Consider the following 12,273-nt stretch of genomic DNA (forward strand, 5'->3'; position numbering starts at 1 on the left):
GGATCAAGTATTGCTTTTGTTTATAGCCATTTCTGGACCAACATCCTAATCTCACATTGGATAGCCTCAGCCTCCCCAGCCAGTGGGGCACCGAAAGCAGTGCAATAAAGTCCAAAGCAAAAATGCATGCAGTGGTCTCCAGCTGGCTTATACCTCCCCAGTTCCTCAGGTCCCCCTCTCCCTCCAAATAGGCTTGGGTCTGTCTACTTAGTTGATATTTGCCATCAAGTAAACTTCAGTGTATGGCAATCCTAAGAATGAGAAGCCTCTAAGCATTTCTTGTATATCCAGCACCACAGCTTTCTTTATTGAATTTATCTTTAAAATTACCTTCCTCTCTTTGTACTGCATTCAACTTCACTGAGCATTATTGTCTTTTCCAGTGTGTCATGTTACCATGTGATGTATCCAAAATACAACAGCATACAATAGCAATAAGAGACTGAACAGATGGGGAGAGATGGGAACAGATGGGGAGGTGTTAGGGTCCATGGATGCTATAAATTGGGTCCATGGATTCTACCAGATAATCATGTATATCTATATGTGCAAGCTATATGCTTGGATGTTCACATACATAGTTTGGGGGGGGGGGGTTACCTCAACTATAATTATAACTGTTTGGCTGACTGAGCATGTAGGAGCTAAGTATCTCCAGGTGACTGTTATCAGTTGAAGCCTTGAGAGTTTAGTTTGCCAACCTGGAGTGTTAGGGGTTAAGGGAGATTGAACTATGGGAGGTTTACAGGCTTTGGCTGAGGGGGTGGGGGGGGAGCTTTCCAATTGCTTACTGATGTGATGTTGGGTTGGGCAGTCTCAGCTTAAATGCCGAATAGAGTGGATTGCTGACCCTGGTTCCTTCAATAAAGTTCTGCTTATTCAACACAAGACTGACAGATTGAGTGACTGGAGACAGAGTCCCTATTCTGACAGGAGGGCACGTCTTCAGTGGGGGATGACCAGGTGTAGATGACAGTGATCAGGGATAGTGAGCAGTGATCAGGAAGCAGGAATTAATGTTGTGCAGGGTAAAGGAAGATATGGCGATAACAGGGTGAAATACTGTTACTGTTACCCGCCTTCTGTTCACCCCATTACCCCAAGAGGGCTGGAGAGAGAACCAATCCAACTACAGAACCTTTCCTTGCTCCTGTGCAATGCCAGGTCAGTTAAAAACAAAACAAACATTATTCATTACTTTCTTTTAGAAGAGGAAGCCAACCTGGCATGCTTTACAAAAACCTGGCTGGAGGATGATTGTGTTACACTTTGGGCTCAGCCTCTACCAGCCGGGTATTCTGTCAGCAAGCAGGTAAGGTGAAATAAATGAGGGAGTGGAGTGCCCTAGATCCATAAAAATAATTTTACGTTGACCAGGATACCTGTCTGGAAAACAGACCACATCAAGTGTATTTTCCTAAGCCTGAAGGCAAAGGATAGCTTGGGGATTCTGTTGATATACCGTCCATCTCATTGTCTAACAGACTCCCTAACCGAGTTGACACAACTGGTCTCAGAATTGGTGTTGGAGTCAGCCAGGCTATTAGTTCTGGGCAACTTCAACATTCCATTCGAGTCCAGTTCGACAAAACTAACAGGTGCAGCTGAGGATTTCATGGTATACATGACAATCATGGGCCTATCCCAATTAGTCTCTGGGCCTACACATTAATGTGGTCTTTAGTATGGAACAGGTGCATCCACGGGCGGGGGTAATTAATATCACTGCATTTTCATGGATGGATCATTTCCTGGTCAAGGTTGGACTGAGGGCCACTGTTCACCCTGTCAATGGTGGAGGACTCATTAGAATGGTCCGCCCACGAAGGCTGATGAAACCAATAGGGCTTAATGGTTGGTAGCACTGGTGACTCTGTTGAGGCCTTGGTTAATACCTGGAATAGTGATCTCACCAGGGCTATTGACACAATCGCTACCAAGCATCCTTTCCAGCTCGCTCCCAATCGTAAACCTTGATATACAAGAGATCTTAGAAATATGAAGCAGGCTGGACAACAACTAGAGTGCCATTGGTGGAAAACGCAACTCTCATTTGACAAGACATGCCATAGGGATTTTCTTTATTCCTATAGAGTGGCAATACGTGCATGGAAGAAATCTTTCTACTTTGCACATATTGCGTCTGCGAACTCCCATCCAGAAGAGCTGGTAAGGGATCTAACCCAGATACCCAACTTCCAGAACCCATTATTAGATCCTACAATAGCCTGCTGTGACACATTAAATAATAATTTTGCAGATAAAAATCTCTCAAAGAAGATCCAACTTGAATGCTGGTATTATAGCAGAGGCGACAGGTGAGGCAACTCCATGAATAAGATTATAGTGGATTGGTTTGGGTCTGTGAGTACCGAGGACATAGACAAGCTCCTTGGTAATGTGAAGAAGACAACATGTCCTCTTGATCCATGCCCTTCATGGCTGGTTGTCCAAGGTGGAGATGTTATAATGACATTTTTGAGACACATCATTAATGAATCTCTTTGGGAAGGCCAAGTTCCATCCTGTTTAAAGGAAGAAGTAGTAAGACTGCTTCTGAAAAAGCCTTCCTTAGATCCCTTGGACATGAACAATTAGTCTCACATCTTCTGTTTTTTAGTAAAGTGATTTAGAGGGCTGTTGCCCTTCAACTCCAAGTAGTCTTGAATGAAACTGATTATCTGGATCCATTTCAAACTGGCTTTAGGACAGGATATAGAGTTGAGACTGCCATTGTCACCTTAGTGGATGATCTTCGTCTGGGTATCAACAGGAGAAGTGTGATCCTGTTGGTACTTTTGGACCTCTCAGCGGCTTTTGATACCATTGACCATGATATCCTTCTGAAACACCTGAGAGAGTTGCTCTGGAACTCCTGAATGATGAGCATTCCTGATTTCCTTATATGGTAAGGCAATTTCCACTACTGTAGAACCCACATGGCTACATGATTTAAACATCCCACTGATATCAATTTGCTATTGACATGGTGGAAGGGTGCAGAGGGCTAGACCTTGGGGTAACACAAATGATGAAGACCTTGTTCCCATACCCTAACCTATACCTATTATTGTTCCTTTAAGGCCCCTCCACCAGCAGAGATGTGCTGGCAGTAGGAACACTCTACCTTCGTATCCCACATTAAAACAATCAACAGAATTGAGACATACCTTTTTGTCAAAGGCTAAAAATTGTTTGAGCTGGTCAAAATCTGAAGGTGTGACATACATGCGTAAAGGCATCTTACGTAGTTCTGTGTAAGGATCAAAAATCATTTTCTCAGGAGGGTTCAACTCAATTCCCTGGCTCTGTAGAAAAGTCTGTAGAAAAAGAGTCATATCAATAATATTCATTTATATAGCACCATGGTATTTTATAGAAAATAAACACAACTGATCCTCTTGGGATCACAGCCAGAACAGAAGACTTGTCCACAAATTTCTTAAGTTTTCAAAAGCTTTACTGGTTATAACACAAAAAACACAAAACTGATCTCCTTTTTCTCAATAGTCCTTCCTAAATACCCTGTTCTCTTCTTGGTGGATTCTATCTTTCTTCTTTTGAGGACTATCTTTATTCTTCTGTGGACTTATCTTTTTTCTTCTGAGGACTATGGCGGGTTACAGACGGGCAAAAAGGGGTGTGCTCATGACGTCATGAAGGTATAGCCTTTAGACGGCCCTTACCTGAATGCCGCCATGAACGCGCCGCCTGCACGCCCCAAGCGGGAAGAAGCGGCATTAAAAAGGTGCCGCTTTTTCCCGCTTCTTTTTGAGAAGCGGTGTACGTGCGCATCTCCGTATATAAGCTGCTGCACCGGTACACCAGAATTGTTACGCCACTAATTTAAGTTGCCCATTTAAAAGCTCCGTGTCTGCTGCGTCGCATAATGAGTCGGGGTCCTGGAACATGCGCAGTTTGCACCGAGGCTCTAATTAGAGCGTCAGATGCCATGCAGATGTGGAAGCTGCAGCACAGCTGCACTCTATTTTAATGCTCGCAACCCTAACCCTAGAGCAACATGTACACATGCGCTGCTAGAACTGTGGAAAGTTTGGAATTTAAAGTGAACCCCTACACACATTCCTGCGCCATTTTCACCTAACAATAAAAAAACGCTAACACTTTAAATATTTACATATGAACAAGGGAGGTGATGGGGGATGGCAGGGGGACAGCGGTGGCAGCGGCGACAGCTATGGCTGTGCATTGCAGATTCAGCAAGAGCACGGGGACCAAAGGAGAGGAGGCATCCATGATGCTGGTGACACTGGCAACATGCAAGCGGACAAGGATGCCAACACCAGCTGATCACCAGCTGGCAGGAGGCTACCTTTGTTCTTGGGTAGGGCGGGGGAAAAAGTTTAAAGGGGCCTGGGCGCTTTAAATGTGCACATACGCTTTCTGCCACCGGTGCTGACCGCCGCATCTGCGCAGCTGTGCATTCGCCAGCCGGCAAAAGAAAAAAAAAGCCGCGTTTTTGGCTGCCCGTGCGGAAGCTGCCTCTCTCTTTGCAGCGTCCTGCAAGGCAGCGGTATGGAAGCTGCGGGTAAGAAACGGCCCCAGGTGAGGCGTCTTCACTACCCCCAGTGTGGAAGCCCCATCCACCTTAGCCACGCCCATGGGGCGGGTGGTCTGGAGGCTCCGTATTCAGGGGAAGACACCTTCAAGATGTCTTCCCCTGCCCGTCTGTAACCCACCTATCTTTCTTGTTTTGTGGACTTATCTTTTTGTCAAAGGAAAATACTCTCTCCAGGTCTGACTTGGCTGAAATCTTACTACACACTGAAACTAACTAGAGGGAGACAGCATAAGACCCTGGGATTTCCCACAATCCTTGTCTTTCTTAAAGCTGTAGATCTCTATTTCCCCTCCCAAACTGATACACAGAAAAGCCTATATAATCTCAACTAAATATATGTCTCAAGAGCATCAAAGATGCTCTGGAGGCATGACAATCTATACTTAGTTACAACAAAAAAAAAAATGGGAATAGGAGGCCTTCCAGAAAAGGTGGGTTCGAAAGGTGAATTTAAAGGAAATAGAATAGGTGGTTGCAACAAATTGTCCTGCGAAGAAAATGCAGATATAAGAGGAAGTAAAGGAAATAAGTGGATTCATTTCAAAGAACAGGAGACCTCTGGTCAGCTGAGGGGGTCACAGAATCATAGAGTTGGAAGAGACCACAAGAGCCATCTAGTTCAACCCACCTGCCATGTAGTGAAATCAAATTTCCAGGACCAGATAAACTACACCCAAGGCTTTTAAAAGAACTGGCAGAAGTAGTCTCACAGCCATTGTCAATAATCTTTGAGAATTACTGGAGTACAGGAGAAGTCCCCACAGACTGGAGGAGGAGAAATGTTGTCCCCATCCTCAAAAAGGGGAAAAAAGAGGACCCAAACCATTACCACCTGGTGTCATGCCCAGCCAGGTTGAGGACTCTGACTGGGACCTGAGGTTGAGCCTCCAACTGGGACCTGAGCCTGAAACTGAAGTTTAGCCTGAGCAAGGCCCTAGTTCTGCTTGGCCAGATCCAGCAGAGCCTATGGCCTCCCAGGAGGCTCAGCAGCCAAGCCTTTAGGGCTGAAGGTCAGTGTATAAATAACATAAATAAATAAATAGATTTCAGTAAGGCCTTCAACAAAGCTAATGCTGCAGAGGACAGGATCAAAATTCAAAATGACCTTAACAGATTAGAAAGCCAGGCCAAAACTAACAAAATGAATTTCAACATGGAGAAATGTAAAGTTAGGCAGAAAAAAATGAAATGCACAGAGATAAGACGAGGGAAACCTGGCTTGAAAATCGTACATGTGAAAGGGATCTAGGAGTCCTGGTAGACCACAAGTTGAACATGAGTCAACAGTGTGATGTGCCAGCTAAAAACACCAATGCGATTTTAGGCTGTATCTATAGAAGTATAGAGTCTAGATCAAGGGAAGTAATAGCACCACTGTATTCTGCTTTTGGCAGGCCTCACCTGGAATACTGCATCCAGTTCAGGACACAACAATTCAAAAAGGATATTTAGGCAAGCTGAAGGGCAACCAAAATGGTGAAGGATTTGGAAACTATGCTCTATGAGGAAAGACTTAGGGAGCTGGGTATGTTTAGCCTGGAGAAGAAAAGGTTAAGAGGTTATATGATAGCCTTGTTTAAATATTTGAAGGGATGTCATATTGAGGTTAGAACAAGCTTGTTTTCTGCTGCTCCAGAGACTAGGACCCAGAACAATGGATGCAAGCTCCAGGAAAAGAGATTCCACCTCAACATTAGGAAGAACTTACTGACAGTAAGAGCTGTTTCACAGTGCAACAAACTCGCTTGGAGTGTGGTGGTGTCTCCTTCTTTGGAGGTTTTTAAACAGAGGCTGGGTGGCCATTTGTTGGAGGTACTTTGATTGTATATTCCTGCATGGCAGGGAGTAGGACTTGATGGCCCTTGAGTCTCTTCCAACTCAATGATTCTAAGTTTTTCATGAATATTTCAAAATACGTAAAAGAACATGTATCCGCAAGTTGACTCAACCAAGTGCTGTGACTGGCTGTAACTTTTTATCTATTCCATAGAAAAAACTGAGTGAATTTTCTATAAAATGGAAATAAAAATCATTGTCTTCTTATAGCCTGTGAAATACATTAACATTTTTGACATTAAGAATGGACATGTATTTCAACAGATCTGCCTTAAAAGTATTTTAGGTTAATTTATCTTTTTTAAAAATCTTGTATCCAGGTAATTCTGCAATTAGTAATCAAGTTACAATACCTGTGTAAATGCATCACAATCAACTATTCGGAAAGTCCTGCCATAGATAGTGATGTCGATTCCTCGGTTAAGATCTTTCCAGTGATAATGGTCTCCATGATCATTCTTGGGTAAACGCTGCCGTTTTATGAACTTGCCCTGAGGAATCCCAGAGTTTTCCACAATTGGTTCCATGACAGACATGCTATCATCTTCTAAATAATAATATATGCCCACTTGGCGGATGCGAAAATGTTCTTCTGTAGATATAGGGACATCTTCTTGAAAGTAACCATCGAACTTCAGCACCTGCAAACAAGGATCAGACAGAAGAACCTGAATTACAGAATTGTAAGGGGCCCTCATGTAAAGGAATGTTGCTGTGAGAACATGAGTAGATGGGAATGTGCTACATTCATTCAATATGACCTAAAAAAGGATTTGCTATTTATGGAAAAAGCAAGAAACTCCACTCAACAGCAGAACAAAGTACAATGCGCCCGCATTATATGCGGATGCATTATACACGGCTTTCAGGGGACATTGAAAGTAATGGGATGCGCGCCATCATGCCATGCACAAGCCCCATTCCTTTCAATGGGGCTTGAGCATACGCTTTTTTTTATGCGGGGGGGGGGGGGGCGGGGGCAGAACGGATCCCCCATGTAAAAATAGGGTGCACTGTATTTTATCTCTCTTTCCTCCGAACCCTATAAAAAGTGTCTTTGCATTGTGGAAGACATGCTCTTTAAACTTGCGACCTTTGAATTTACACAGTATAGAGAATTCACTTTTTTTCTACTGCAGGGGTGGGAATAGTTCGAGTTGTACGTATTTTATGGGTTATAATATGTGAGTTGCCTTACATTTTTTTTGTCAAAAGCATGCAGGCATAGATGAAGTATCTGGTGACAAATACCAGCTGTAAATAGCCTATCAGTCTTTAGTTGTTTTTAGTCAGTCAGACTGTTTTTTGTTTCAGAAAAAGTTGCAAGGAACAAGAAGTTCAGACAGCACCTAATAACATGTTCAGCCTAACATTAAAATTATCTCAGATAGAAATAATAAGAGATGTACTTTATTAGACAATATCAGCCACAAGGAACAAGGACTATTTTAAACAGTCTCAGGAACAATTGTAATAATGTTATCAAAGAGGCTGGTAGGGAGAAAAAGTCATACCTGGCTGTATTTTTGAAGAACCCTTTAAGTGGTTGCAAGAAAGTTCAAAATGTTTCTATTATGCAAGGCTTTCCTGACACAGTTGTCTAATTTCACCAATGCATATTGTTAGTTCTGGGAAAAAATGTTTCCTGAAGCATATTGAACAACTCTTCCTTTTTCAGTTTTGTAGGTTTTATAGGAATGTATCCCTATTCTTTCCATGTTATTTCTGCCTCTGGCATCAATTTTTCTGTTAAAGAGGTACTATCCAGGAACACATCTACTTTGTTAACTGAGATATAACTGTATCTACAATAAAATGTTATTGAGGTCTTTAAACAGAGCTGGATGGCCATCTGTTGGAGATGCTTTGACTGAGAGTTCCTGCATGGCAGGGGGGTTGGACTGGATGGGCCTTGTGGTCGCTTCCAATTCTATAATTCTATGATAATACCTTTTTGTCAAAAGCTACATGTGCAGGGATGAAGTCTGATGGTGGAGCTTGCATTGGTTGACCATATGTTAAAGTAGGTCTTTTGTTGGAGAGTTCATCCAGTTCAGCTTGGGACAGCTGGTTTACATACAGTCGAGTTCCACCAATGCCCACCGTTGGAATTTGCTTAAAGGCAAAGCCATTTCTATAATCTAGAGTCTGAGAACGATGAAAAGCAGTTTTCTGGAAAAAGAAAATAAAAAGTTATGTGCTATGCAGATGACTGGCATGATGATGATGATGATGATGATGATGATGATGATGATGATGATAATACCTGTATACTGAATCCTTAACAATTACATCATCTGCTAAACCTTCTCTCAGAGGCACAGAAGGGGGAGGAAAGACTTTTCTCCTGCTTCTTCTCACCAGTTTGGGCTAGAGCAGAATGAACAGCAATGCACAGACCCAGCCAGCTAGCCTTTGCTTTGGCTCCTGTCACATGGCTGCTCCACTCTGTTTGAAGAGATTTGGGAATAAAAGATTCTCTCCTCCCCCATATTGTCTCAAGTGCTTGTTTTAGGAATCCTGTCTTTCCTCGGAAAGGAAGGAGGGAGAGAAGGACAGAAGGGCATAGGCTGGCTTTCAGGTCTACTGTTGCTCAACTGCTGAGTCCATCCCACAGTGGAGCAGCCACGTGACAGGCCCAGCCAGCCAGCCTTTGCCTTGGCTCTAGTCGTGTGGCTGTTCCACTGCAAGGAAACCTTTGTGCCCCCGTTCTGTGGGGGACTACTGAAACATTACATCATTGGAAGCAGAAGATGGAGAAACTCCACTCTGTCTGAAAAAACAAAACCAGGAGGAGATTATGGCACAGAGCTCCCAATATCAAAATTAGAGTAAAACTAATGAATATCACTAAATAATTATCTTGCCAAACTACAATGTGAAGAACATCACCAAAGAATTTAAAGATAATGTACAAATCGATTTGCACTATTACCATATATACTTGACTATAAGTCAACCTCATGTATAAGTCAAATGCAAGTGTTGGGGCCAAAATTATGGATTTTGATGTGGCTTGTGGATGAGTTGAGGTTAAAACCTAGCGGCATGTAGCAAAGGATGTAAAGGATGAGATTTACTGTCTTTATACATAAATGTCTTATTCAGATCCTTCTAATCCTGATTCCTCTCAGCACTTCTTTGAGGGAAAGCACCAAAGAAGTGCCGCCACTGCAATTTTCCCACTCAAGCATTCAAAAAGGCCAGAGGTAGCATCATGGTGGAAGGAATAGATGGGGTTTGTGCTTCTTTTGGCTGCTCCTGGGATGGGCTAAGCTCTTACCTTTCGCCACTCTACTCAGAGATGGGAAAGAGTTAAAATACAGTACTTACTTTGACCCATGGATAAATCGACCCAGCATTTTGGGTCAATTTTTGAATAAAATTTCTAGACAGTAATGATGATGATGATGATAATCAATTTATTTTCCACCTGTCTTCAAGGCAGGATACAACATGTTAAAATACAAAACACAATTAAAAAAGAAAACACATAAAACTAATAGTTAAAATACAGTCCTATAAAATCATTCAAATGCAATTAAGCCTATGAGACAGGTAGGTAGAAGAACTCTGGATCAAAGCAAGGAACATTGTCAGGAAGGGTGCAAAAAGACACTATCTGCAACCAAAAAGAAATGGTTGAGAGATGAAACTGACAGAGAAGCAAAAGTGGGACAGAAACAGAGTCAGAACCCTGAATACAACTGCTCAATAACTTGATTGCAAGGACAAAGAAAACCACTGTAATAAACAATGCAGACAATAGCAGATGCTACAAAAAGAAAAAAACAAGAGACCTTTATCACAAGATCCAAGAAATCAAAGTGAAATTTAAACCAAGAGTGTGGATGCTATACAAGATTACAGTATCATATGAAGTGAAATTGCTATATTGTGAAAATGTCTTGGAAAAAGATCCACATAACAATCTGCAAGATTTTAAGAGCTGCTTTTCAAATGTTACCAGAAATATACCTGTTCAACATAACAAAATTACAAAAAATGTTGATTACAAACCCATGGGAGGGTGCTACTATATATGATCTCAGCAGCAAGATTACTCTTAGCAAAAAGACTGAAAGAAAAAGAAACTCCATCTATAGATGACCAGCTGTTGAAACTAATGGCTATGTGAGAATTAGACATATTATAGAACTGGTTAAATAAATGAGTGATGAAGAAGACAGAATATGATTGGGCACCAATAATAAAATATTACCAAAAAAAGTGGTTCTAAGAAAAATAGAAAAGAGCATAAATCAAATAATTATTTGGTCATATCAGGAAAGAGTACTAATAATGAATTAGGGAAACAATGCTGGAAATTTATACTCATTTGAATGTGAAGTTAGGGGAAAATAAGTAAAAAGGTGTTTTTCAAACCAAATGAATGAAGGGAAGTATAAATGTGAAAGGAGGAACTGTATAAGGCAGTGATGGAGAACCAATGGCACGTGTGCCAGAGATGACACTCAGAGCCCACTCTGTGGGCACATGTGCTGTTGCCCCAGCACAGAGTTTGTTAGTAGAAAGCCAGAGAGACAAGGCACTTTGCAATAAATAAGTGGGTTTTGGGTTGCAGTTTGGGCACTCGGACTCTAAAAGGTTCACCATCACTGGTACAGGAATATGTGTTATACATAACAATTATAGTGATACCTGTTATTATTTTTTAAAATAGTATTTGTTGTTATAAAAATAAAAGGAAAAAACACACACAAGATGCTATACAACCACGACTAAGTACAAATTATATGATTGCATTATTTCTATATCTCAAGAGCTGTCACAGAGAGGAGGGGGCAGACCTGTTCTTTGCTGCCTCAGGGGATAGGACCAGGCCTAATGGCTTGAAGTTACAGGAGAGTAGATTTTGTTTGAACATTAGATGGAACTTGTTGGCAGTAAGAGCAGGTTGCCAATAGAACCAATTAGTGGAGTCTAATTCTCTGGATGTCATCAAAAAGAGGCTGGACAGATACTTGCTTGGGATGCTTTAGCTGGAGGTCTTGCTTGGGATGCTTTAGCTGGAGGTCTTGCATTGAGCAAGGATTTGGAACTGATGGGCCATTGGGCCTGTTCAAACTCTACGATTCTATGGCTTTATAACTCTAAATAAAAAGATGATAACTGAACACACGGAAGAAAAATGAGAGGAAAGAGATGAAAGGATGACTGGTTTATTAAAGTAAAAACCATTTCAAGACGAACCTACAATTTTAGAAAGTGAAATGGAAGCTGCATTCAGATCATGTGGGAGAAATAAATCACCAAGATTGGGATGATATACCAACAGAGATGTTTCAAGCCACAAGGAAAAAAAATCTATTCCAGTACTAATTAAAATGTGTCAACAAACAGAGCAAAGAAAACAATGGCCCGCATATTGGAAACAATCAAAACAGATTCCAGTCCCCAAGAAAAGAAACACAAGTGATTTGCAGTAACCACAGGACCATTGCATTAATCTCTCAAATAAGCAAAGCGATGCTCAGAATTCTACAACAAAGCCTTTACCGTATGTGCCAGATATTAAAGCTGGGTTCAAGAAATAAGAGACACTAGAGATGACATTGAAAACATATTTTGGAAAATGGATTACACTAAAGAATTTCAGAAGGAAACCAGCCTGTGCTTTATAAACCATAGCAAAGCCTTTGATTATGTAGTGATTCCCAAAGTGGGCAGTGGAAGGATCCAGGGGGGTGGTGAGGTAGAAAGGGGGTGGCAGGGGGACCTTGGTGTGCAGGAAAGACAAAGGGAACCAGCAGTCTTTAGGACCATGATGGGGATGAGGATTACACTAAACTTCTTTTCAGGATCCACTCAGCCTCACTGATCATTTTGTGTGG

The 12,273-nt window shown here is 41.8% G+C and overlaps 1 protein-coding gene across 3 annotated transcripts in view; it reads right to left on the minus strand.

The window, feature by feature from the left end:
* Positions 1–12,273, minus strand: part of LOC149313459 (EF-hand domain-containing protein 1-like) — a 32,397-nt gene that overhangs the window by 17,053 nt on the left and 3,071 nt on the right. For 2 of the 3 annotated variants that reach the window (XM_089519134.1, XM_089519132.1), the window contains exons 2-4: positions 8,369–8,590; positions 6,772–7,059; positions 3,171–3,320 (exon numbers count right to left, since the gene is read on the minus strand). In XM_089519134.1, coding sequence (XP_089375260.1) covers positions 3,171–3,320; positions 6,772–7,059; positions 8,369–8,590 — 660 coding nt within the window. The remainder of the gene's footprint in view (positions 1–3,170; positions 3,321–6,771; positions 7,060–8,368; positions 8,591–12,273) is intronic. The other variant, XM_089519133.1, reaches the window with a different exon arrangement.

Source organism: Sceloporus occidentalis, unplaced genomic scaffold, assembly GCF_023333645.1.
Source record: "Sceloporus occidentalis isolate IW3139 unplaced genomic scaffold, rSceOcc1.0.p SCAF_4, whole genome shotgun sequence".
Lineage (NCBI taxonomy): Eukaryota > Metazoa > Chordata > Lepidosauria > Squamata > Phrynosomatidae > Sceloporus > Sceloporus occidentalis.